Source organism: Myotis daubentonii, chromosome 11 (assembly GCF_963259705.1).
Source record: "Myotis daubentonii chromosome 11, mMyoDau2.1, whole genome shotgun sequence".
NCBI lineage: Eukaryota > Metazoa > Chordata > Mammalia > Chiroptera > Vespertilionidae > Myotis > Myotis daubentonii.
Genome location: NC_081850.1, coordinates 40,568,785 through 40,594,285, shown reverse-complemented (window position 1 = coordinate 40,594,285; position 25,501 = coordinate 40,568,785). Strand labels below are relative to the sequence as shown.

General features: G+C 38.1%; 1 protein-coding gene across 1 annotated transcript in view; it reads right to left on the bottom strand.

Moving 5' to 3' along the window:
• Window positions 1–25,501, bottom strand: part of TMC1 (transmembrane channel like 1) — a 121,840-nt gene that overhangs the window by 90,809 nt on the left and 5,530 nt on the right. The window contains exons 2-3 of the mRNA XM_059656909.1: window positions 8,471–8,518; window positions 5,004–5,175 (exon numbers count right to left, since the gene is read on the bottom strand). Of these exons, the coding sequence (XP_059512892.1) occupies window positions 5,004–5,175; window positions 8,471–8,518 (220 nt within the window). The remainder of the gene's footprint in view (window positions 1–5,003; window positions 5,176–8,470; window positions 8,519–25,501) is intronic.

Sequence of the window (25,501 nt, the reverse complement as noted above, 5' to 3'; positions counted from 1 at the left end):
ATATTATAGGGCCCAGAACTCAAAAGAAAATGAAATGAAAACATGAGCAACATAATTTTAAATGGAGGAATGTCATGCCATATTGTAGAGATCAAATTTTTTGGTAATATTGTTTCTTTAAACTCACCTTTTTGTACTTAATATTGCAATGCTGGGTCTGGGATTCTAGGGCACATTTCTGCTTTGTCAGCTGGCTCAGTAACTAGGTTGCCAATAGGTTGATACTAAGAAGGAACTTGGTCTTTCCTTTAGTTTTGTTTGCTCCTCTGGGGTGATGCTCCCTCCTTATCAATGCTTCTCCCCTCTAGGAGCTTCAGGGCTCCCACAGCTGCATGGGACTCTCGTTGGCCAATGTTTCCAACACTAGCAGGATGAGCTTTATCACTTGAGCACGTCCCCTCTGCAGTGGTTGACAGCTCTGTAGGTCCCTTCTCCATGCTTCTCAGTTTTAATTTCAATCTCTTTTCATTGATCCTCTAGCCTTGCCCTTGGGTGGTAGCTATTTCCTAAAGTTGCTATCACCATGATATGTTAGTGCTCTCTTTTCACTTTTCCAGTAACCTAGTTAACAATTATTTATTATTTATTAAGCAGTCCCTCTGTTAAGTACTCTTGGTTTAATTAACTGTTGAAATTTTTTTCTACTAACTAGACCCTCACAAAGACATTGGGATCTCACTCAGAGTTAGTCAAAAACATATTTTGCTGCTCACTAAGTTTTATGACTAAACACAGTAGGAATCTGGCAAAAGCTGTTTTTGAAACTTCCAGTTGAGAAACACAAGGACATACCCATAGTTTTATAAGTCACCCCATAAAGTGACTTTGCAATCTCCTCTCTTTCTCACCAACCCATATTTAATCATATCATGATTGCTAAAACAAAATTTCATATTAACCTTCCCAAATAGCACTTCCTGTTGACAGTTAGGTTTTTGGCCAATTCAGATATTTTTGCTTAGAATAGTTATCCTGACTCAAGAGAACTATAAAAGGACACTCGACTAAAATGCAACTCTGATTGCCATTAGGTTATTTCTGTCGTAATTACTTAATGTTTACTATACAAAAATCTTATGGTGACATAAATACCTGAGGATATTTTTAGTACATCTACAGCCAGTTTGCTTTTTAATTTGCCAAATTAGAATAATATGTGAGTTGGTTTGTCCCGGGAGGAAAAATACATTTTAGTAAAAATTACTCAAAATATTATTTCCACGTAGACAGAGACTAAACCTAAACTATATAGATAATTGTTTTACTGAAATCTTTATGGAAACTATCAAAAAGAAAATATATATGTGTGTCAAGAAACTATCAAAAATGTATTCAATTAGAAAACCAAAAAGGATTTAAGATTAATAATTCAATTGCTTGATATTTTAAGTCTTTAACTTGTCCACCCTCCCAAAATAATTCACAATATTTACACTTAAGTACTTTAGAGCTTAATATTACTGAGTGTCCATTAAGAATCATACAAAACAGTACCTGATTTAATCCAGCATCATCAAAGAATGAAAGAATGATCTATTCAATATGCTAGTATAGATTTACCATGCAACTAAACCTTATTTCTTTAATACCAATTTTTAGAAACCACTTAATAGAAACCTAATAACACTAATTACATGCTTTACTGATATTTTAAACCCAGTACATAGTTAATATGTGTAACCTATCCAAATTCTATGATTCCTTCAAAAATCATAATAAATATTTTCAATAACCCCTTTTCTGATTATCCCTATGAGAATAGTTTTCTCTTCTCTAACACTCCTAACCTCTTTGTACTTCTTCTGTGGCACATTTATACTGTCTTGTTCCATAATACTTTGTGTCTACGTGGCACCTCCCTTATCTATATTATAAACTTCTGGAGAATGCAGGCAATTGCATGTTCATATCCATGTATTCCAAAGACATGAGCAAATTATCTTCCACAGAAGTGGAGCTGGATAAATATTTATTGAATGTGTTTATATATAGAATTTTTTTGGATGATGTGTTATCATTATTAACCCATGTGCTTGAAGTTTACTGAAATATAACAATGTCTTCCAGTATGGTATGTAAAGACATTTATTCCTACATTAATTGATCCCAGACTGGTACATTTTTTAAGCTTTTGCTGTTAATGGTTGGTAGCTGCAGGTGAATCATGCTGTGCTATAAGGTAGGGCTGTTGGATGAGCTACCTTCACATATTATTAAAATATTTTCACCAGTATTACAGGGAAACTGCTTTTCTAGGAACTACTCAAAAAAGTGCTAATCATATTAAAAGAATATAGCACAAACATGCTTCATCTTCTAAAATTTAGGGCTAATTTATGCAAGCATGGCTTTCTATCTTAAGTTTGATTTCTTTAAACAACAGATGTTAGGAAAAAGGAGGCATAATATGCTGAATTTCTCACTGCTATGAACATATTACTTATTCACTTAAAACTGGGTCAAGAATAACCTGTAATCTTATTAGAAATATTCCAAAATGTCTAACAGGGCAGGGTTTGTTTAACCATCTCCAAAGATAGCATTATAACCTTGGTTTTAGTTGGTTTCAAATGTTTGGTCAGCAACAAGGGAAATTCCCTAAGGTGTTTCACTTGAACATTTAAATTTTAAAAGAGGATGAATTAACTAACCTAAATAAATGTGCTCTGATTTGCCTACTAATCTTTCTCAAAATATATTTGCTAACACATTCTTTTTTAAATGATACTTGTCTTCAAAATGAACAATAGAAAATGGACCTTTAAACAGATATCAGAACTATCGATCATCCCAAATAATGTATGATACTATTCAAAATAGGTGCACAAATTTTGACAACAGCATTATAACTGGCAAAACCTATGAAGATGAAGTGCATTTTAGCCGAGTTTGGCTCTGTGGAGGAGTGGGGAGGTAGGGAAGCAGGGGTGGGTTTCTAAGGACCAGCTAAGGATGAACACTGTCAAAGGAACAAGATTCCCTCAAGCAACAGGGACCAAGACCTGGCTGATTCTTATAGTCCAATCCCTAGAGGTTGAGCAGCTGGCATGAGTGCCTTAAGCAAACTGAGAGAGCAGAGAAATTCCCACCCAACTCACTTTTTTAAAAGGACCAGTGGAGAGCAGAGGCAAATTCTAAAGTACAACCTGTGTTGTGCATATGTATTGGTGATGTTTTCTCGGTGAAATACTACTGTCAGATGTATAAGCTTTGCTAATATAAAATATTACTAAAAAATAAATATTAAGACACAGAATGTAAAGTATGTTGTCTTTTATTTTTAAAAGGAACAAAGCATACAGGTATTTTAAAAGAAAACACAAAAAATGCCAGCCAGTCCTGGCTGCTGTGGCTGTTGGTTGAGCATTGTCCCGTGTAGCACGAGGTTGCTGGTTCAATTCTCAGTCAGGGCACATGCCTCAGTTGTGGACTCGATCCCTGGTAGGGGGGAGGCAGCCAATCGATGTGCTGTTCTCATATTGATGTTTCTCTTTCTATTTCACTCTCCCTTCCTCTCTCTCTAAAAACCAATAAAAATACATTTTTTAAATGCCAGAGTTAAAATTTAAAGCAGGGGGAGCCTGGGTTATAAAAGAAAGAAGAAAGAGAAGAAGTTTGGGAAGAAGGAGAACGAAAAGAAAGAGAAGGAAGAAGAGGAGGAGAAAAAAAGAGGAGAGACATTTAAAAACATGTATTAATAAAAATATAATAAAGGTTACTCTTTTATTTTAAAAGGAACCACACTCTATTAATACTAAGCTTCTCTACCTGACATAATTTTCATACAGTTGTTTTTCATTGTGATTACTTATAGGAGGAAAGTAATAGCTAATCACTGAACACTAGAGTGTGTCATCTTGAAAGGCCATCTTAGAAAGTTCCTCATCATTTAGTCCAGGGGTCCTCAAACTACAGCCCGTGGGCCACATGCAAATACAAATATTGTATTTGTTCCCATTTTGTTTTTTTACTTCAAAATAAGATATGTGCAGTGTGCATAGGAATTTGTTCATGGTTTTTTTTGTTTGTTTTTTTTTAACTATAGTCCGACCCTCCAACGGTCTGAGGGACAGTGAACTGGCCCCCTGTTTAAAAAGTTTGAGGACCCCTGATTTAGTCCTAGGAGTGTTTGGGAGGAGATCTCCTCACCTGGAAGTGATTCCATGGTCCTACCACCTGGGATTGGCAAGAGTGGGTTGGCTATTTTCTTAAACCCTTTCCAAGGGATCTAGGATTTCTATGATTAGATTTGTTTACACACATAGTTTTCCAACCTGTCTACTATCTACAAATTTCTGGAAAGCAAAGACCAGAAAATTATTTTCTTGGATTTTCACTAAACAGCATTAATATATTATTCTACACAAAGTCAGCACTCAGCAAAATGTTGGCCTGGTGGAACTAAAAAATAAACAGTGTATTAAAAGGAAATGACCACCCCAATCCTCTGCAACAGCGGGCCATACACTTTTTTTTCTGTAAAGGGAGAGATAGTTAATATTTTAGGTTTAGAGTGCTACATGCAGCTCTGTTCCATATTTGTCTTTTTTTTTAATTAATAACTCTTTAAAATGATAAGAACCATTGTTAGCTCTTGGGCTAGAATTAGCCATAGTTTTCCAATTCCTGCTCCATAAAATAAAATGATTGGGGCTCATTGTTTAGGACTTTTCTACTTCAATAATAATGAATATAATCAGTGGGATCTATTTAAAACTTTTAAATTAATTATATGTTATTAACTATGACAATTTAGATCTCTCATATGGGAATTCCTCTTAGGCCATTTTTTAATATACATTGATTTATAAATTCTATTTTAATATTAAAATACATTTAACTAAATGGAGTAAAATGGCAGTATCAAATTAAGCCTGTCTTTCTAAAAGTAGTTTTAATTACCAATTTTAAAGCCAAAGAGTGCCTAAAGGGAATGGTCTTCTTTCAGCATCAGGTGCTTTTGAATGAATAACAATTTCAGTTGAAGATCAGAACTAACTTACGCTCCCCTCCTCAACTTCTTCTTCCTCTCTTTTTCTCTGGCCTTCCTTGTTTCTTCATCCTCTGGTTCAGGTGGTAAGTCTTCCTCTTTAATAACATCTCTGGTCCGTTTCCTCTTAGGTCTCATGCTCTCTCTTCGAGGTAATTTATCTTCATCCTCCTCTTCCTCTTCACCTAAACATACCAGTTAATGCTTCAGTAAGCAATAGCAGAAAGTGTTCTTTCCTGCTACCAAATGTATTCTTATTTTTTAATTATACTGTCACACATCTGACACCACAATCCAGCAATTCTCCATATCACGGTAAGATGTACTTACTATGCTATATATATTTCATAGCCTGCCATACACATAACATTTACCTAAATTATCATTTCTTTTGTGGTTCATCTACTCAAATACGTGAATGTGGAGCTACAAATTTTAATAATCTTTAGGATTCCAGTCTTCATTTACTTGGGTAACAAGATGACTTGGAATTTAATATCACATTATGACCTTTAAACCAAGTTTAGAGGTTACCAATCCAACACATAGGGTTGACTGATTAAACACTATGTGTTTACTACTACTTCTATCTTAGAACAAAGCATAGCAATGACAAGGAAAGGCTATAAACTAGAATAATTTTGAAGACATTAACAGCCCTTGAGACTTCTCCTAATTTAAATTATCCTCATTCTTGATTCCAAATATTTCTTTCTTCTTTTCCCTAAATATCCCTTTCTCAAATGAAATTGATAGTAAATAAATTTGCTTGATCATTAGATCTGAATGAAGAGGAATAACTTATAAATACAAATTCAATGTAAACCTGAAAGAAATGATGTTTTTGGGTTTTTTAATCAATTAACAATACCTCATTTGTCTATAATTTCTTAGGAAGCTCCAGGTAAAGAGTAGAAAGAGAATTCAGTTCCTTCCTTCACAGTTTATCTTACCTAATAAAAGGGTAATATGCAAATTACCCATCACTCCATCACAAATATGGTGATGCCTGTAGCCACAAAATAGCGGTGCCCAGTTCCCTGAGCCCCGCTGGAGTCCCCCAGTCTTGGGGGGCAACCGCTGAGAGTGGGCAGCATGAGTGGCCTGGTGGAATGCTTGCTTCGTCGCTATGGCAATGAGGCAAGCCTTCAGCCCCAGCTGCAGAGGGCCTCTGGGCAGCGGGCGCAGAGCCGCTGGGGCGGGCCACTTGGTTTTTCGCCACGGCAACGAGGCAAGCATCCTGCCCCAGCCGCAGAGGGCCTCTGGGCCAGGGAGAGCCTCTGGGCAGTGGACATGAAGCGGCCAGGCTCTGCAGAGAGCAGAGAACCACGGGGAGTGGGCCTAAGCCATCAGGGCTCCCGTATTGGAGAGGGCTCCCTGGAGGGCTCACAGATTGGAAAGGGTGTAAGTCAGGCTGAGAGACCCACCCTCTGTGCATGAATTTCATGCACCAGGCTTCTAGTAACATATAATCCTACTTCACTTTCATCTTTGCGAAATTTTGATATTCTTAACTTCTTCTGATATTTAGAATCAACTACTATAAAAATAAAATATTACTCATGCTTATTACTATCCCTTTACTTTAAAGCTACAGTAGGAAAAAATTTATACTTCAATGGAAAATTATAAATTGTCTGCAACATAGCTTCTGTGTTATCTGATTCTGATTTTGGGGAGCTGCTTTGTAATTCAGTAAATTATAGGTAACTGGATAGTAATGCAAAATAATTATTGTATGCAGACACACAAAAAACTGTTTAGTTGAGAAATAATCATCCTCCACCAAAAAAAGAAAGAAATAAAAAACAACCCACAAAACAGTCTGATTATAGAAAGGACAAAGCTTGACAGGGATTGAGGAACAATTTTACCCACAAATAACTCAAGAATTCAAGCAGCTGCTTAATACTCTACATTTTAGTATATTTTGTATTAAAGGTAAACGATTAAACTTGCACTGTTTACCATGGATGAAAAGTGTATCATTAGACTTATCTTTTACCACTTAAGAACAAAAGGCAGTCTTTAGTACTTTAACTAATTTCCAAATATTCAAATTCTAAAAATATTAATGTTTGCAGGTGCCTACTAAAAGCACATTTGCATATGTTACCTTTTGGAATGGTCTCAATTCAGTATTAAAGGGTAGCAGAATATGCCACTTCAAAATATGACTGTTGGATTTCAAGATATACTACCCCAAAATATGCCACCTTGTTACGGTGATTACTTTGAGCTGTGGACACTTTTAAAACAGCAAATTCAGAAAGAGGCTTTCTCTGAACTCCCTTATCTGCCTAAGGACACAGCCTCCAACAGGAATTCAATTATCATAAATCCTCTCCCCAGGAGTTTCATCCCCAGGGAAGGTTGACACATCCAAGGACAGAAGACTAGAAACAGACACCATATCCCGGCAAACTTTGTCGCAAACTATCATACTTCCCATGTATTCTTCAAAGGGCCCATTCATCTTTCCTAAAAATCATTTATTCTCTCTTAAAAGGCTGACATCCCCCTTCCTTTTTCCTATTAAGATAGTATTTACGTATAATTCTAAGCCACTTCAGATAGTTTACTTAGTTTTTCCTTATCACTTATATATGCTATAAGTGTTAAGAAACTTGTCTGTGTTTATTTTCTCTTGTTAAACTGTCTTATATTACAGGGGTCTCAGCTACTAGTAAAAATTTAGAAGGGTAGAGGGAAAAGTATTTCCCCACCCCTACAGTATTCAAGCCATGGTATCCAGGATCTGCGTGAGATTCTGGGCTGTTTTCATACGAATGCACCAAATTAATAAAAACAAATGGCATTGTGAACATTTGCTGGTGGCCATCTTGAGCTCAGGTTATTAAATTCATAGTGTTGATGTATCATCTAATTGAACTATTCCCAAGATGCAGCTTTTCCTTTCAGTTTTGGTACATTTGAAGCTTTTGCTCACATAATGATTTTTCTCATGTTCTAGCCACGAGAGAGCTGCATGTCTGGAAAGGGGTTTCAATCCCGGCTCTTGCCCTGAACCTACACAAAGTAAAAACAACAGAACAATTTGGATAAATTACAAAAGAACTTGCTGATTCATTTTATTTGAACCACCTGCTCAGTTCAATCAACATGGCCAATCTGTTTCATTGTAATAGGGTCAGCCTTAGAGAAAAGCTTCCAGGACAAACACTTTAACAGGGAAAATAGTAGAGAAATAAAAAAGCAAGTTTTCTGGACTACCAACTTACTTGATCATGAGTAACCTATAAACTGGGTGGAATGTGTGTGTGTGCCAACTGAGTGGAATATGGAGTGGAGATTCTACTTGCTGGACTTGACCTCTTTGTGAGATCATCAAAAAGGTCAGCCACATATGTTCCCGTGCTTACATGTGGTAGCATAATCCCAAATGATAAGAGGATGAATGCCCTGAACTCGCTGCTTTTCCACAGGAAACTTATCTCGAGTGTGTCCAATCCCACTTACTTGAACTTTCCTCAGTATCATCTTCATTTTCCTCCACTTGGATTTGTACTGTTGAAGAAAGAAAAAACATAGTGAGTCTTTAATTGATGGTACAATTGTCAGTCACTGTATTTTACTGTTATTACTTTCATAATAAAGTTAATAAAAACACTTTCAGTAAAACTGTCCAAATGAGCACTGTTTATTAAAAATCCACAGCTACAGCTCCTTATACAGTGTTGTACAAAGACTTTTCTGCTACATCGCCTTCAAGCATTTGCAAAACATCAATTATAAGCCTGTCAGATCAATTTAAAATAGCTTCAACCAAAATAAATTCTGCATTGCAATAATTAGACTTGGGGTTGTTCAATTATTTTATTCTATGAAAATTGAATTTTTACTAAAGCTATATCCACATGCACAATTTGGTTATTATAACCAAATTAGCTTATTAAAACAGATAATATTTCATTCTATCTAGCTAACCAATGTCAAAGAGCCTTTCAAAAAATGCCTAAGGGCTGATATTTCCTATTTCAATAGTTTCTGTTAGTATTATATGGATACAGCCTACATTTTCTAATATATGATTTACCTTGACAATGGGCAGATAAGTGATATTACAGTTCTTCCTAAGACAAAGATTATTTCTTCTATTTATCTCTCATCCCATACTGAAACAGTATCTTGTTTTCAGCTTTTCTCCATTTGTATAAAGGCATATAAAGATTTTATAAAATTTTTAATATAAAGTAATGTTGGAACATATATTAATTGGCAGATTTTTTTCCTTGTTAACTATTGCTCATTCATTGCAGGTTTAATCAACCAGAGACAAGCAAAGCTCTGTGACTTGGCATGGTAAACATTACAGCAGACTATTTCCTTAGAATCTTGGTCTAGTAACTTGTTTATAAAATATTAATTTTATATTTTTATTTAAGGTGAATGAGCATAAGTTAAAAAAAAAATCAAAGATGACAATGTTGCTGTGAGCCTAGGAAATAACCTCCGGTTTTGTTTCTGCTCACACGACTGTCAAAGCTTACTATTCAGAACTTAACAGGCATATTGAAAAGGCAGCACATGCCAAGAGCCTAAATTCCATTCACAAAGAAGATTATTGTAAAAGCACTTTTTGCCTTTAAAAAGCATCTGCATAAAAATTTTTAGACTATGCAAAAATGTTATCACTCCACGTCAGCCATGCAGTGTGAAAATAAGTGTTCTTTTGTTCAGGGTGGACATGTGCCTTCTGTCACTGGCTGTAACTGCATCTGCACAAAGATCTTTAAGTCACCACTGAGAGTTCACAACAGTGAAGGCAGACACGGCTAAGAAGATATTCTATATTCAACAATAGGCCATGGTCTTTTATTTGCAATTAATGCCACCTCCTCCAAGCTTCTTCAATCAAAGGAGAATTCCCTAGGAAGGCATTGTAATGTGATAAGATAAGCCTTGGAGCAGAGCCTGGTCAGTGTGTATAATACAGAAACAGCTAAGGACACAGAGCAAAGGCTGCTACACAATCTATTCTACAACATGCTAAAGCAAAACTTCACGCTAAATATTATGCTGATTTATGATAATCAACCCACTAGACATGATTAAATATAGTTAATTAAATGAAATAGGAAAAAAAAACTAAATGAACAAAAATGTAAGAAAATCTTTAGGAAGGAACATATATTAAATAAATGCAGCAGCATGAAATGCCCCAAGCCAAAGAGAAGAGCAACAAATCCATTTGCTCTGATAACAGGAGAGAGAAAAAACAGGGCTGGAACATAGATCATCTTTTCAGCTACAAGAAGGCTAGTCATAAACGACCATTAAATGAAACCTAAAAATCCATTAGAGGAGACATCCTGGTGGCTGCAAGTAAAGAACTAAAAAGGAGCTATGGCTTCTGAGCGATGTAGTGGGGAGTATTGCAGACATAGCCCCTTCCCTCCTCTGACTGACTTTCTAACAGAGACGGTCTCAGTCAGTGCATGATCATCTGCACATTCTCCTTAAACGCCCTCTTTACTCAATCCACTCCGTTGTCTGGCAGTTGAGTCAGGGGCCATGGATAGTCATTTTTAATAGTTATTGTGATCATAATTGGTTTGTTCTTAATGAAAAGGGTCAGCAAAGGCAGCCTGGCTGGTTTGGCTCAGTGGATAGAGCATCAGCCTGAACATTGAAGAGTCCTAGGTTTGATTCCAGTCAAGGGTAGGTGCCTTGGTTGCAGGGTCGATCCCAGGCTCTGGTTGGGCCACATGCGTGAGGCAACCAATTTATGTGTCTCTCTCCCATGGATGCTTCTCTCTGTGTGTCTCTCCCTCTCCCTTCCACTCTCTCCAAAAATCCACGGAAAAATATCCTCAGATAAGGATTATTAACAACAACAACAAAAGGATCAGCAAAGGCATCATCAGAATTGAGAACTGAACTGCAGCACTATGGCCCAGCTGGCTTGGCTCAGTGGTTGCGCGTTTATCTATGAACCTGGAGGTCACGTCTTGACTCTGGGTCAGGGAACATGCCTGGGTTCAGGCTTGATCCCCAGTGTGGGGCATGCATGAGGCAGCTTATCAATGATTCTTTCTCATCACTGATGTTTCTCTCTATCTATCTATCTATCTATCTATCTATCTATCTATCTATCTATCTATTTATTTATTTCTGCAGCACTATGACCAGGTTATTGAAGACTCCATTGTGAGCCTCAGACCACACTTGATTTTTTAAAATGTATTTTGATTGATTTTAGAGAGGAAGGGAGAGGTAGAGAGAGATAGAAACATCAATGAGGAGAGAGAATCACTGATGGGCTGCCTCCTGCACGCCTCCTACTGGGGATCAAGTCTGCAACCAGGGCATGTGCCCTTGACCAAAAGGGAACCCGGGACTCTTCAGTTCACAGGCTGATGCTCTATCCACTGAGCCAAACCAGCTAGGGCCAAACTTGATTTTAATGGACTGCTATTTGGCCTGAAAAGCAACTGTAATGCTGCTCTGTATCTCCTGCGACTCAAATTGATGCTAAAGAACCAAGCTAAAAAACCCCTCCAAGACAAAAAGCCTGTGCAAAAGAAACTCAGAACCCTGAAATGGGAGCTACAGGCTGTCTTTCCCTTCTCAGACAATGTTTGGCATGGCCTCTTGCCATCCCTCCTCTCAGCAATCCTAGTAGTTTATTTCCAACTACAAGACCCCTTCATGCTTTGGCTGCTTCCCAACGCCTATTGATTATGTACTTTAAAAATAAACTCTCTCCTGCAGAGTGACTTGGAGGACAGTGAATAAGAGGAAGGGGAGGTCCTGTCAAAATGCTGGAGGCAGCAAGCTAAACTACATTGAAGTAAGCTTATTTAAGACAGGAATATGCAATGGGAACAGATGAACTCCTAGGCAACCCAGATCCTGGTTTCATGCAAATAGACCCAGTAATTAAAAACAGTAAAAGGAAAACAACAGCAAAATGTCACATTGCAGAAGCACTGGAATCGTTCAGCAAAGCGGATGTTGTTCCAGGCTTTCTTTTTTCATCTATAACACTGCAAGTAGTTTATGGTGCCTCTAGATCAGAGTGGCCAAGTGGCTGAAAGAGTTAAATGATATTTCCTGTTCCTCTGACCCACATTTGTAACTCTTCAAGGGATGTTTGCAGCACCAGGTTATTACTTTGGAAACTACAAATTCATTCATTCCATTAGCATTTACTGTACACTCACAAGAGGGTACAGAGCAAAATTCTCAGGGATGGGAGTTTGCAGACTGTAGAAGAAAATAGCACTGCGGTTAAGGAGTCTTACTACTTTATAGAAGTGAGATCTACAATTAGTTATGAGTATCTTACCCACCTTACTTGGGTTTTGTGGCAATGTATTAGTTATGTATTTTAGGCTTGGGGGGTAATTCTTTTTGAGGTTCCTTTTTGTGTATGAGGAAATGTCAATATCCGGCCCTTGCATATAAATGGGATACCTTTCACCTCAGACTAAACTACCTGAGAGAGGTATTAAACTATGCTGTAACAAAGACATTTCCAAATCAGTATGGGGTGTGGTGTGGGATGTGAGAGGAAGGGAAAAAAATCAAGGACAACCCCAAGGATTTTGGCCTGGGCAATGAGAAAGATAGAGTTGCAAGAAACGGAGAGGGGAAAGCTATAGGGAGAATATCATAAATGGGAAAATTAGGTTGAAGATCAGTTTAATTTGACATGTTGGATTTAAGATGCCCATTAGACATCCAAGCTTATGGTGAGTAAGCAGTGGGTATCTGTATCTAAAGTTCAGAAGAAAAGTCTTGGCTGTAAATATAAATTTTGGAATTATTAGCATTTTGATGTATTTAAATACTAGGTGAGGTCTCCAGGAAAATGAATGTAAAAAACAAACAAAAAAACAAACAAACAAAACAGAAAAGTAGACTCCAAAGTTGAGAGGACAGGGAGAAAAAAACACCAACCAGAGACTGAAAATGAACAATCAGTGAAGTAGGAGGAAAATAGAAGATTGTGGAAGGCAAGTGATATGTAGCAAAGAGATATGTCTGAGGCTTGTAAGTCAAGTATTAGGAGAACTGAAAATTGACCATTGGATTTTGTAATGTGGGGGGTCAATGACAATTTTGGCAAGCACAGATTTAGTGAAGTGATATGACCAAAAGCCTGAGTTTGATTGGCTTTAAGAGAGAAAGAGCAGTGAGGAACAGGAGACTGCTAGTTATGCTAGCTAGAATGTTCCTACATGCTATTGGGAAAGATCCAATGAGAATGAGAAATTGATGATGTAGGTTATGAAATGAACCCCCTCACAATGTTACTCAACAACACAAATTATAAATTATTTTATTTCATTGATGTTTTTGGTTTTTGACTGAGACTTTGTTAAGAGATGGTACAACTCACTAATATACGCTTTGCTTAAATATAGTGTCCACCACTATATAGCAACTCAAAAGTATGGAACTAATGGATGGAGAAGGGAGAAGAAAAGAGAGAAAAATAGAGGGTGGGGAGAAGTAAGAGGAAAGAAAGAATATAGCAAAAAAAGGGAGGTAAAAGAGTAAAAATGGGGTGAGAATTAATGTAAATGATAGAAAAAGATAAATATAAAGGTAAATATGAAGCCAAAAGTTGCATTTTGTCTTTGCAACATATTATTTATTTGTATATTTATTTTTATGTAAATGTTATAGACATAAAATATTATAAATTCACATACTAAATAGTATTCCATATTTTAGAAATACCTAGTTAAAAACGAGGCCATTTTCAGCAATTTCTCCTCCTAGCAATGCTGTTATTTAACAATTTAAATTTAAGGAGCTAGAAAATGTGAATAAAATAAAGGTACCTTTTTTCTTAAGATAGTATTCCAAAGTAAAATTTGCCTTGCTTTTTAAGAAAGGAGGTTATAAGGCCCTTAACAAACGCATTAAATCTCTCCCCTCAAGGAAAAGAAAGAGAGAGATAAGATAAATAAATAAATAAATAAATAAATAAATAAATAAATAAATAAATAAACAAACAAACAAATAAATAAATAAACAATAATAAAATAAGTAAATAAAAATAACCTATGACTTTTTAAAAAGTCTATTTCAAATATAGCATTCTTATGAATAGACACTGTGAATAGACACCAGTAATCGCTCAAATTGATAATTTTTTATTATAGCAATGATACTGATGATGATGATGCAGATTATGATATGGAGAAATTATATATATATGTGTGTGTATATATATATGCCTAAGCAACTGTTTGACCATTTGACTGGTAGCTATGATGAGCACTGACCACCAGGGGGCAGAAGCTCAACGCACAGGCATGGAAACATGGAACAGACTGATGAATCTCAGAGGGAAGCGGGGAAGGTGGAAGACAGGAAGAGACTAAGCAAAGATCTTATCTACATACTAGAGGCCCGGTACACGGATTTGTGCACCGGTGGGTCCTTTGGACTGGCCTGCGGGGATCAGGCCAAAACCAGCAGTCCGACATTCCCCGAGGGGTCCTGGATTTCGAGAGGGTGCAGGCCAGGCCGAGGGACCCCACCATTGCACAAATCCATGCACTGGGCCTCTAGTGTTATATATATGGATTGATTGATTTATAAACTGCATAAGCTAGAGTCAAGAACAATATTTAGATATCCTGCTTTCTAAAACCAAAAACAAGGTAAGCCAATCCAAATTCTAAAAGGTCTGAGTAAACTTAGCCTCAAAGAATTTTCCAAGAATGAACCACTTGGATGGCAGATATAGTCACCAAACCATAATTAGGTATCATCTCCCCAGCAGAGAATACCCCAGCATTCTGCTTTCATTCATTTATGGTAACAATATTATTGGTGGGTGTGAAGAAGGGGAAGAAGCTTCTGTTGCAAAACTGAATAAAAATGATGGGGTGTGGTTTTTCTTCCTCGAGGACAATATCTACCCAAGACATAAAACTTGATTCAGTTCAACTCAACAGCTCCCTTTAGTTTTGCTACGTGGGTGATAAAAATAGTAATGCTTTTCCTCCCACCTTCTAAATTCTTCTAGCTGGGCTGATAATCAAATTAACAAAGACAGGTTAATAGGAGAAAATTAAATTTTAATATGTGCACTGGGGAATTCACATAAGCATGAAAATTCCAAAGACAGTGAGGCAACATTAGGTATATATGACAATTTGGACAAAGGATAACAGGGTCTTAGATTTCAGAATTGAGAATGAGTGCTTTACAGGTAGCTCAGAAAGTGCAGAAGGAACATACATGGCAGGCAAATTCTTGCCAGGCAACTCAGGAACAATGGGACAGAGTGGGTCTCTAGCTTAGAGGCCCCTGCCTGAAGTCCTCTTATTTACCATACTTAATTCAAGTTAGGCTAAAGCATCCTGAAATTGCCTTCCCAAAGAGGTTTTTCTATGAATCCCTTGGGCATAAAAAGAGAGAGGTTCAAAGGTTCTTTCTGAGTATTTTGTTTCTTCATGAACAGCTTAAAACCAGTATCCTAAAAGGCATCCTCAGGATGGTGAAATTTTGGTCTCCTTTAGCTACTTAGTTAAGGACAAGAAGATGCCCATGATATTGGTTTGTAATAATCCCAAATCCTTCAAATGAAGGGATTAAGCATAATATTTGGAAGCCATTGAATAAAGGGAAGAATTATTTAGTTCTTCTATCAATCAATTGCCTTAATAAACCTCTAAACTACAGGACATTTTCCTCAGGAGTGGGAAACACAGACTAAGGCCATTACCCTTAAACATTATCAAGGTGTCTAAGGGGAAACATTTAATTCAACAGATCTAGGCTGATAACCTTTCTGGATATTCCAGTATCTTCCTTAAGACCATTGAGAAAACAAACAATGAGACACATACATTAAAAAACACCCCAATATAATGAATGCCAAAAGATTGGTCATATTTTCAAATATTATAATATCCTGAAGATACCAATTATCTCTTTAAAATGGCTGTAGTTATAAAATTACAAAAAGAATAATAATTTGGCTTTGGGAAAAACTCACCCACCCCAAAGAGGAGAGCAGGCAAGAAATACAACTGCTGTTCTACCTTCTAGATTAATTTATCTTTTTAGGCTCTGAGGCCCTTAAAAAGTAGAGAATAAATAGCTCCTGATACCTGCTTCATTAAAAACACAATATAAAATGTTGTAGTTGCCAAATGGAACAGGATGAATTCTGTAGAGAAACACATTTTACCCTATAAGGTCCCAGAGAGAGAATGGTTAACCCTGAAAAGAACAGAGAAAGAGAGGGGAGGGAAAAAAAAGAAGAACCACTCAAAATAAAATCCCCACTTCTATCCTTTTACAACAAAAATAAATCTTTTTACATGCATAAAAAAGGAAGGGTTGGTTTTTTTCTGCACTTTTTCCTTCTGTTTTTATTGTACATGAAATTAAAATTAAACACAGGGTGCGTGAAGCGGATAGCTGGTATATTTCCAAATTCTACCACCTTTGAGTTGGAAGAGTAACTATGAAATACTGAAGCATAGTTCTTCAAATAGTAAGTTATATATTGGAGTATTTGTGAGAAACTGCAATTAGATATTTCATGACACCATTGGTCTACAGAAAGAATAAAAAATGGCTTTTTTATTGTATGTGGTTTGGAGGATTGACTTCCTTTACTATACATAGTCAATAAATAAATAGCTATTTACAAAGGCATTTACAGCTCTCTGTGGTTACAGAAAGGTAGTTGTGAATCTTGCTTTTCCTTTGCATTTAGATTATTTGGGGGGAAGGGACATTTCTTATTTAATCATGCTGTCATAATATATATTCAGAATGTGTGCTTTCACATTGCAATTACCACCATAAAGGGCAACCACTGTAAATAAGTGTGCTGAAATAAAAATACATTCGCTTATGTGGGTTTTTGTGGCTAGAATCTTTTATAGCAATAGGATACCAAAATAACACCCAGATGAAAATTATTCGTTATAAAACCTTGGCGGATATGCTTATATCCTTGGATTGCTTAGAACAAACAAGAATGTTTCTTGTCCCCCAAAGCATTTCTGCAATATTTGAAGTCATAAAGAATGGTTGTCAGGATTTATGGTTAAGCAAACAAAATGAAACGAAAAAACAGAATTATGAAATGACTGAAAGCAGACAATTGTTCCTAGAGCATAAAGAAGCAGGAAGCAAGGAGGGCTGAACTCTGTATAGTCCTTACAGACCTTCCTAACACTGCTTTTGTTCCCATAGAAGATGCTAATGACTGCTCATTAGCATACATTAGCAAATGTTAATGAGTGTCTTAAAAGAACAAAAGGCAGTGGGGGGTAGCATAGAGTCAGAAAGAAGGCTGAATGGTGAGTAAAAGGCAGCAACAGAGGACAGAGAACATGCGTGGTTTAGGACTTGGAATTATAGTTTCCTGAAATTTGAGAGACTTGTCTTCCTGACAAAATAGTAAAGCATCCAGAAGGCTAAAATAATTTACTTCATTTTATTTTCTAGATAAAAAGAAAAGAAAGAAAAAAGACAAATCAGTCATTAACTAAAAAAAAAAAAAAAAAAAAAAAAAAATTTCTTCTACTCTTTAGCTGTTTGGGAGAAATTGCACTTTGTAGGATTTGCTACTGAATTAGGAATATTAGTTAACATCGTCATCAGTTCATGAAAAGGAATTTTGAATTCTAGGTGTCCTCATGAGTTTGTAATCATTGTGACCACCCATCCACCCATTTCAGCCGCCCCCCCCCCACTCTATTTATTGTATTCAAACCTGTAATTTGGAAATAGTCAGGAATTTTATTAAAATAGTTCACATAGAATGTGGTGTATGTGCTCATTTCTATCCTCAGGGCATCTGGTTAATTCTAGCTGGTAATCCACAATGTTATCTTACCTCAGATTAATACTAGATAGTTTGTTAATTGAAGTAGTGCTCATTAGAAGTGAACTTTGTGAAATTAAGTGTGATTAGGTATGTTGATTGGCTGTATACATTGACTGAACCCTGGTTTTCAGAGGGCCAGAGAATATACTAGGCTCAGTAATCATCTTCTTTTGGAATGATGGGCCCAAGAGTCCGAAATGATCTTTTGTTTTGGCACTAAATGCAAAGTTTTGTTATCAGACAAAACCCCTTTGAAGTGGGCATTGTTATTCCCATTTTCCAGATAAGAAATCAGAGAACTAGAGAGAAGTGGATAAACAGCCTCAGTTAGCACAGCTAGTGATTTACCGGGCTGAGCTTTGGCTTGAAGTCATCCCAAATCCATCACCAAGCCTTATTGATTTTACATCCTTGCATCTGTCTGTTGCTCTCAGTCACCACTGTCAACATCACAGAAAAGCTATCATTGCCTATTTCCAGGAAGACTAAATTAGTCCCTCTTGCCCGTCCAACTCATTTTCCATGCTGCAGTCCATTGTATGCAATCATGGATGTAATTTGACATTTACTTATTAGATTGTGTTTGTGTGTTTGGCAATATATAAACTTACAAATTTTCAAGGCTGCAGCTAATTGCCTTTTAATAACAGACAATAGGATATATCTTATCCTCTTTAGATGACTTCATAAAAAATAAAAAATAAAATCACAGCAAAACTTTTATATCCTCAAGAAAATGTTTCTCAAGAATCTCCAAAATTGCCATTCATTGTAGAGCATCAAAAGAGTTTTTTTCCCTAAAGTATTATATATTACATTTTGTACAAATAACAAATGCTTTGGTTTCAGTACACCTGACACCTATATAATTTTATTAACAAACTAGTGACCAGGAGCGTGAAATTGTGCCCTGCCCACCCACCCACTGCCCCGCCTTGACACCCTAACCTCTCCACCCAGAGCATACCTAGCCCTACCCCTGACCCCTCCAGCCTTCTCTGGCCACTTCAAGCTCGCCCTCGGTCCCCACAAGTCGCCTTGGGCTGGTCCCGCCCCCTTTGGGGGCCTCCCTGCTTCTGCCCTGTATCCAGAGCAACACAGCGGCTCCGCCCGGTCATGGTGCCAGAGGAGAGCATGGAAGCCTCGCACCTGCTGCAGAGTTGCGAGTGCCACTTCCTGGAGGAACGCGTGCTGTGCTCCTTCCCCTGGCAGGTGGGTGGCAGGGTGCTCTGAGTGTGAGTGGTGGGTGGCAAAGGACTGGTAAGGGGGACACTATGGGCTCTCACCCCCCGCTCTCCCTGCCACGGATGGTCCCACCTCCCCCCCGGGTGTCTCTCTGCTTCCGCCCTGTCTCCTGAGCAATGAGACGGCTCCACCCCACCATGCACGCAGCCTCCTGCTGAATGATCGTTGCAGTGTGAGGGCATCACAACCATTAGCATATTAGCTCTTTATTATATAGGATGTCACCCCTATGAAAAATACAATAAAAATGTAAAAATGACCCATAAAAGGCAAGAAACTAGGTAAATATAGAATTTTCTTGAGTTGGATGAGAGATGCTCAATGATGCTTATTCAATCAATGATTTTATATACAGTGGGGCCTTGACTTACGAGTGTCCCGACTAACGAGTTTTTCGAGATACGAGCCATCTCTCGGCCGATTTTTTGCTTTGAGTTGCGAGCTAAAATTCAGGTTATGAGCCAGCTTCAGATACCCCACCGCTAGTTGGCGCAGCAAACGTCACAGTGAACGCCATAACATCAGCCCAACATCACGTGTCTCACTCGTTCACTTTAAGATTTGGCATACGAGTAATTTGAGTTATGAGCTCTGTCACGGAACAAATTAAACTCGTAAGTCAAGGCCCCACTGTACTACTAGAGGCCTGGTGCATGAAATTTGTGCACTCTGGGGGGGGCGGTGTCCCTCAGCTCAGCCTGTGCCCTCTCAAAGTCAGACATCCTTAGAGCTATTGCGGAGGCAGAAGAGGCTCCCACCACCACCACTGTGCTTCCCAGCTGTGAGCCTGGCTTCTGGCAGAGCAGTGCTCCCCCTGCAGGAGCGTACTGACCACCAGGGGGCAGCTCCTGCGTTGAGTAGGATAGGGCCAAAACCGGCTCTACAACATCCCCCGAGGGATCCCAGATTTCGAAAGGGTGCAGGCCAGGCCAAGGGACCCCACCAGTGCACAATCGAGGCCGGTGAGGGATGCAGGAGGTTGGCCAGCCGGGAAGGGACCTTGGAAGGGCTCCTGGCCATGTCCAGCCCATATCGCTCAGTCCTGATCAGCTGGAAGCTAACCTACTGGTGGGAGCATCAGCAGCAAGCTAACCTACTGGTGGGAGCATCAGCCCCCTGATGGTCAGTGCATGTCATAGCAAGTGGTTGAGCGGCCTTAGCATATCATTAGCATATTACGCTTTGATTGGTTGACTGGACACTTAGCATATTAGGCTTTTATTATATAGGATGTGTTATAGGATATAAGATGTCTGAAATAAATGCCTAAAGCAAATAAATGCCTTAAGCAAAAAAATGAAATGTGCCAAAATTTTAACAGTCATCTAAATGATGAGGTTGTAATAAGTTATTTCCTTCTTCTTTAGACTTTTTCTGCATTTCCAAATGATTATAGTAAGTGTATATTATCTTTAAAAATACAAAGTTGTGTTTTTGGTTTTGTTTTAAAAGAATGCGATTTAGAAAGACAGAAAGTGAGGAGAAATTTTGAGGAAAAGCTACAAAAAGTCAGAGGTTACTACTTAGCTATGTCTTGTAAGATCTCATGCAAACTCTTCTGTGCTTACCCTTGCAATTATAAAACATATCCTCATGTCTCTACAAAGAAGGCCTGAATTCTAAAACATCATGAGAAAAAAAACAAGAACAGAGCAGCCAGTATTTAGCAAAAAACATTTGATTCCCACAGTGGTAGGAAGAAAGAAGCCAACTCATAAAATGTTAATGGTGCTTTCTTTAGCAGTGGCTAAAATGTTCCAGCTTGTAATAGAGCCCAGGAAAATGCTTCTGGAACATTCTGGAAGTAAAGAGAAGTGATGAGAGGGGGTGTTAGTCAATTAACTCTACTTTGTCTTAGTTGCCAAATTAAGAGACCTCAGTTGGCTATTTTATTCTTAGGTCAAGTTCCTGCCATGATCCTCACTTTATAGGGAAGAGATCAGTAGTAAAAGGTGGTAATGATCGCTTATCCATTAATTCATTCAAATAAGAATACACTTAGTGTCTATGGAGATGAACAAAGCACTAAAAAGGACTGTATAGCTTAGTTGAAGGAACATTGTCTTGTTCTTAGAATCAATCAGATCTGAGTTCAAATCCTAGCTGTGCCACTCAAAAGGTGTGACCACAGGCACCTTTTTAACCTCTCTGAGCATCAGCTCCCATTTCAATAAATCATGGAAACAAATAATCTCAGAGGAATGTTGTAATAATTAAATCAGTAAAATATGTGTGGCAGTTTCTGATCTATAGAAGGCATTCAAATCTATATTGATCTAATGAAACCTGGGGAGCCATAAAGCAAACAAGATACTTCCTTGTCATTCCAGGAGGTCTCAGTCTTGCTAGAAGACAAGCTGTGCACATATCAAACATTTGGTGTAAGGAGGAATATGTTTGATTACCCTGATATTTAATGTCAAGCATAGGAGCTGAGAGAAAGGAGATTGCCCAGAGCAGAAATGATCAGAGTAAGCAGCATGAAAGAGACAGACTTAAACTGAGTCTCCAGATGTAGGATCTTGGAAGTCATCAATTTCATCCTAACAACAGGAATCAAGCTGAACAAACTGAAAATCAACAGCTCTTCTTAGATCTGTCAGAGAATTGAGGTCACAGGGCAACTGCAACCCTCAAAACTGGAGAGAGAGACAGGAAGATACAGCAGAAACCTCTGCGTGAACTGCTCCTGGGTAGGAAAACCTCAACTGTACTAGTAATTTACAAATTACTGGAGGCTCCTCTGGACAACTCTGAGAATTAAACTGAATCTCTAACAAGAGAGTAGAACTGATGGAGAGGAAGGACAACTCCATTGGGGAAAGTGGGGGTGGAGGTGGAATTTATAACAATAGATGCTGTTACATGACCGTGTTACTCATAAACAATTTAAAAATTGCAAAGGATTAAAAATGCCCAGGGTCCACAGAAGAAAACAGTGATGGCTGTGTTATTAAGTGAATAAATCCATTTAAATATGGTGAATTGTATATAGGCGTTTGTCTTCAGTACTTACCAAGATCCAACTACACAAGGTAGTAAAAGAATTTTAAAACGTATACATCTGCAAAGAGGGAACATCAGCAGATGAGAGCTGTCTACAAGACTGCAAACATAGGAAAAAAGAAAAGAGGTGTCCGGTTTATCTAAGCAAAGTAATGTAGTAGTGCATGTACATTTTTATAGTGAATGTAGTGGCAATGAAGAGGAATGATCTGATTTACACTTCAGAATCTAAGGGTTGTAAGGGCAGGGGTGGGACTAGGGGTAGAAAAGTGCCCTAACCTGAAAGCAACCCTGGAAGTTCCCTTTGTCACTCCCATCTCACTGAGGATGCAAAAGCAGCCAGTTTGGGGGGGGAAAAACAAACTACCAATTATCATTAGTTTTCTTACCCTGCTTTAATTTTCTTCATAGCACCATCACCACTTGATATCAGGTTATCTAGTTATTTGTTAATTGATCCACTGTTTATTTTTCCCACAAGCAAGTAAGTTCCAGGAATAAAAGAGCTTTGTTGATCTTCTTCAACTCTATCCTTAGTGCCTGACAACTATTAAGAATTCACTAAATGTTAGTGGCATGAATGAATGAACGAACAAACGATAAGGGTATTACCAATACCTTCCAGTCTCATACTTGCTACTTTCCCAAGCCTTGGGGCCTTTGGACTGCTATAGAAAACTTTTCCAAGAGGAAGCAAGATCATGAGCGAAGTCACAAGGACGAAGGCACAGGGGGGAATAGAGACTTGCCAAAGGCCAAAGAGAATGGGATGCTTCTTCAGGGCTCTTCCCTAGTTTCGTTAGAGAAGATTCTGTATTTTCCTTAGCTGCATCTCTCATTCCTCTCAATATCAAAGCATGTTTAAATGGAGCTATTGTAAATCTTTCCTCTTGAAATTTCTGATATTTTAATTTGCCATCTTCTCACTAGAGCATTCATGCAGTCTGGCACCTCTGCACATCGCATAACCCATTCAGTGGAGATGCGACTGCAGGGGATAGAGAAATAATCAAGGCAGGGAGCCGAACCCCATTACGCAAGTCATTCGTCCTCACAGAGAAAGTAAATATCACTCACTCCTGAATGGGATAATTTTCCCTCCTACCAGTCGGTGCGGATAGCTCACATGTATTGAACACTCTCACCTACATCTAGACATGGACCAGGAGAAATATTTATTGGGGAACAAAAAGCTAAACGGATTTTTAAAGGAAGCAAACTATTGAAGGTTAATCTCCAAGTCTCTAAACCAAGGTGGCATCATGATGCCAGTCAGGTCTCTTTGACCCACTACCTGAGCCACCAGTTGCCAGACTTGTGGATTCCAAAGGAGAAGTTTGCAGTGGTTTATTTCAGTTTGCAGATGCTTCCACCCATCTCACCCCAGGTTCTCTGAATGCAGTGTAGAGCTCCGTGGATGTGATATTCTATGCTGGAAATATCTTTGTACCACTTTCCATAGCAATCTCTGTAAATAAGCCATGAAGTCTAAAAACATGCTTGCTTCCTGAAGTGCTGCCTTTGATGCCATGTAACCTACCAAGGAAAACAGTACCAGAGGCCACCCTCCACATCTAACATCTCCTGAAGCAGCAATTAAGAACAAGGATTCAAACCCTAGACTAGAACTGCGTCTTCCTATATCCACCAAAAAGCAGGTCTCAGGAGGTGTGCTATAAAACCTAAGTCCATCCTTCTTGCAGGGATGTTTGCTATTAAAAACTAGCCACATCCCTGCTTTCCCATGTCTTCCAGTATAATCAGTGATATAATGATACATCCTGAAATTTCTAGAAGAGTCCTGATTAAAAATATTTTGCTAGCTATGATCTATTAGAAATTTTTTTATGTTTCCTTATTTAAAAAGTAGCCAATTGTTGAATATATAGCTTCTTAAGTGAATACACTTTTTTTCATGTCATTAAAACAAAACCTTTGAGTGCTATTAAACATCAAAACATGAAAGATGAGCTCTGACACCTACAAAGGTTTCCAAAAGAGGCAGGACAAATGCCATCCAGTTAAAGAGATCCAGATTTGGATAAGACAAGTCATTCCCATGTTTTCTTCCTGTTGGCAAATCTGGACTGCTCCATCAGACCTGGCTGAAACATCCTTCAAGTCTATCAACCTATTTCGGCTCTTGATTATAAGCTCTGCCAACAACATTTGCACTGTACTCTGGTTCCCCAGGTAGATTTTCTCTAGGATGAAAATGTGCTAACCACAGACACAAACCAACCACGAGCATAGCAAGTAGCCAGTTGACTACAACAAGCTCACCTAATCCGTGGACTTTCCACTTTTGTGAATTTGAAAATAAAATGTTACAAAATAAAATTTTATTTTAAAGTTTTTAATTATGTAAAGAAACTCGCAAATTGGGAAAAAATGATTTGGCCAAGTGTCTCAATATTTGGCCTGAAAAAAACTGGTCACTATCCATATTAGGGACATAAATAACATCTTCACTCCAAAGCACTTGAAGAGTGACATGTAAATGTTGCAGACTTAATGCCACAGAAAGTATAAAGAGGAAGAAATTGAATCTTGCTGACGAAATCCGGAAAGCGTCAAAGAGGAGGTGGTAATCAACTGAGCCTTGAAGATGGGCAGAGTGATGATAATCAAAGATTGAGAGAGACTAAGGTGATTACTTCAATAAAAGAAAATGTAGAGGTTGGAGCATGTGCTCAGTGTGCAGGAAATGAAGTAGATCAAACAGATTAGATATGAGTTCAAAGGAAGACTAGATTCAAATGGCAGAAAACCATGACATACCAGTTTGGAGAATCTAAATGTTGCATGGCAGGAATGCAAACCATCTAAGCCAGCAGTTCTCAACCTGTGGGTCGCTACCCCTTTGGGGGTCGAACGACCCTTTCATAGGGGTCACCTAAGACCATCAGAAAACACATATATAATTACATATTGTTTTTGTGATTAATCACTATGCATTAATTATGTTCAATTTGTAACAATGAAATTGGGAGTCACCATAACATGAGGAACTGTATTAAAAGGTCACGGCATTAGGAAGGTTGAGAACCACTGACTGATGAAAGAAGAGACACAATGGAATGACACTCCGAATTAGACAAGATCTGAAAAAAATATGAGCCATGTCTAGAAAACTGAAAAGCACACTTTCTTTTTTAAAAAATATATTTTTATTGATTTCAGAGAGAAAGGAAGAGAGAGAGAGAGAGAGAGAGAGAGAGAGAGAGAGAGAGAGAGAGAGAGACATATCAATAATGAGACAGAATCATTGATTGGCTGACTCCTGCATACCCCACCCCACACTGGGGATCAAGCCCACAACCTGTGCATGTGCCCTGACCAGAAATCAAACCGTGACCTCCTGGTTCATAGGTTGATGTTCAACCACTGAACCACGCAGGCTGGGCTGAAAAGCACACTTT